The sequence below is a fragment of the Furipterus horrens genome, unplaced genomic scaffold (genome assembly GCF_987537825.1).
Source record: "Furipterus horrens unplaced genomic scaffold, mFurHor1.1.pri manual_scaffold_7, whole genome shotgun sequence".
Taxonomy (NCBI): domain Eukaryota; kingdom Metazoa; phylum Chordata; class Mammalia; order Chiroptera; family Furipteridae; genus Furipterus; species Furipterus horrens.
Window position 1 is genome coordinate 19313369 of NW_028327177.1, and position 2447 is coordinate 19315815.

The 2447-nt window shown below is 44.5% G+C and overlaps 1 protein-coding gene across 1 annotated transcript; it reads left to right on the top strand.

Moving 5' to 3' along the window:
* The first annotated feature begins 277 nt into the window (after positions 1–277).
* On the top strand, positions 278–1531 carry LOC150004088 (tubulin alpha-1A chain-like). Its single transcript, XM_090282752.1, has one exon. It carries the CDS (start codon positions 293–295, stop codon positions 1529–1531), a length of 1239 nt encoding a protein of 412 aa, XP_090138878.1. The 5' UTR covers positions 278–292.
* The last annotated feature ends 916 nt before the right edge of the window (positions 1532–2447 follow it).

Here is a 2447-nt window from a genome sequence, read left to right on the forward strand (position 1 = left end):
GTTTTCATGTGGAACGAAGTAAATCTACAAAATTATGTTGAGTCTATGATAAGAAAACATATAAATTAACATTTAAATTTAATTAATAACAGTTAAGTGGATCGACCGCTTAAGAGTCACGCTGTAAGAAGCAACAACCTCTCTTCTTCCTCTCCGTCATCCATTAGGCAGCCGCAAAGCAACAACCATGCGTGAATGTATCTCCATCCACGTTGGCCAGGCTGGTGTCCAGATCGGCAATGCCTGCTAGGAGCTCTACTGCCTAGAACATGGCATCCAGCTTGATGGCCAGATGCCAAGTGACAAGACCATTGGGGGTGGGGGGGGAGATGACTCCTTCAACACCTTCTCCAGTGAGACAGGTGCTGGCAAGCATGTGCCCAGGGCAGTGTTTGTAGACCTGGAACGCACAGTCATTGATGAAGTTCGCACTGGTACCTACTGCCAGCTCTTCCACCCTGAGCAGCTGATCACAGGCAAGGAAGATGCTGCCAATAACTATGCCTGTGGACACTACACCATTGACAAGGAGATCATTGACCTTGTCCTGGACCGAATTCAGAAACTGGCTGACCAGTGCACAGGTCTTCAGGGCTTCTTGGTTTTCCACAGCTTTGGTGGGGGAACTGGTTCTGGGTTCACCTCCCTGCTGATGGAGCGTCTCTCTGTCGATTATGGCAAGAAGTCCAAGCTGGAGTTCTCCATTTACCCAGCCCCCCAGGTTTCCACAGCTGTAGTTGAACCCTACAACTCCATCCTCACCACCCACACCACCCTGGAGCACTCTGATTGTGCCTTCATGGTTGACAATGAGGCCATCTATGACATCTGTCGTAGAAACCTCGATATTGAGCGCCCAATCTACACTGACCTGAATAGGTTGATAGGTCAAATTGTGTCCTTCATCACTGCTTCCCTCAGGTTTGATGGAGCCCTGAATGTCGATCTGACTGAATTCCAGACCAACCTGGTGCCCTATCCCCGCATCCACTTCCCTCTTGCCACATATGCCCCTGTCATCTCTGCTGAGAAAGCCTACCATGAACAGCTTTCTGTAGCAGAGATCACCAATGCGTGCTTTGAGCCAGCAAACCAGATGGTGAAATGTGACCCTCGCCACGGTAAATACATGGCTTGCTGCCTGTTGTACCGTGGTGATGTGGTTCCCAAAGATGTCAATGCTGCCATTGCCACTATCAAGACCAAGCGTACCATCCAGTTTGTGGACTGGTGCCCCACTGGCTTCAAAGTTGGCATTAATTACCAGCCTCCCACTGTGGTGCCTGGTGGAGACCTGGCCAAAGTACAGCGAGCTGTGTGCATGCTGAGCAACACCACAGCTATTGCTGAGGCCTGGGCTCGCCTGGACCACAAGTTTGACCTGATGTACGCCAAGCGTGCCTTTGTCCACCGGTACGTGGGTGAGGGCATGGAGGAAGGAGAGTTTTCTGAGGCCCGTGAGGACATGGCTGCCCTAGAGAAGGATTATGAGGAGCTTGGTGTGGACTCTGTTGAAGGAGAGGAATACTAAAGTTAAAACGTCAATGGTGCAGCTTTTACAGGGAAGCTTATTCTGTTTCAAACATGAAAAGTTGTGGTCTGATCAGTTAACTTGTATGTAGCAGTGTATACTCATACAATTACTGGCCTATGCTTTAAAACATGAAGCTTTGTTACAGACCCAGCTAGTCCACTTCTCTGAAGGGTTTGAATAAAGTATTCCCTGTCTTAGATGAAAAAAAATAATAATAATAATAACAGTTAAGTGGAACACTTTATTGAAATATCCTAAAAATCCCTCATGTGGATTGGCACAATTTTTGAGATGAAAAATAAAGTAAATTTCAAACGTGTTTACGAACTGCAGGTATCCTCGTTATTTTCTTACCTTGTGATGCAAATGTTTCATTTCTTGGTATAAGCTACTAATAATATTTAATGAGCAGCTCCCTAGGAGAGAACAAACCTATGGGAAATGACACCCAAATTTTGATTAACAACCTTGTGGCAATGGAACATAAGAAACAAACCCACTGTTTAACGGTTGTAGTCAGAGTTTATTCACATAAAAGATCTTAGCCATGCACATGAGGTGCAGCTTGCACAGTGCACATCTCTCTAGCAGAGATGTTCTCTGGTATGAGATTGAGCCCATGATGTTTAAGAGAAGCTCAGTACAAATACGTCATTTTTCATGAACCAATGTCCATCTCAAAGTCATATTCTCTCATAGTTAAATAACAGAACCATGGAAAAATATGATATTGGTTCCATTATAAGACAATTATAGGGAGGAGTATAAAAATAACTCCTTATTTGTGATCATCCAAAAAATAGACCTTCTCGTTTTTAAATAAATTAATTTACATATTATAATACTTTTAGTATCTCCACAGCTCTGAGCCAAGTACAATACATCATCTCTCACCTGAATAATTGCTTTGACT

Bases quoted from the DNA above. Each gene is read 5' to 3' on its own strand.
- LOC150004088 (XM_090282752.1), top strand. From the start codon at position 293: ATGCCAAGTGACAAGACCATTGGGGGTGGGGGGGGAGATGACTCCTTC.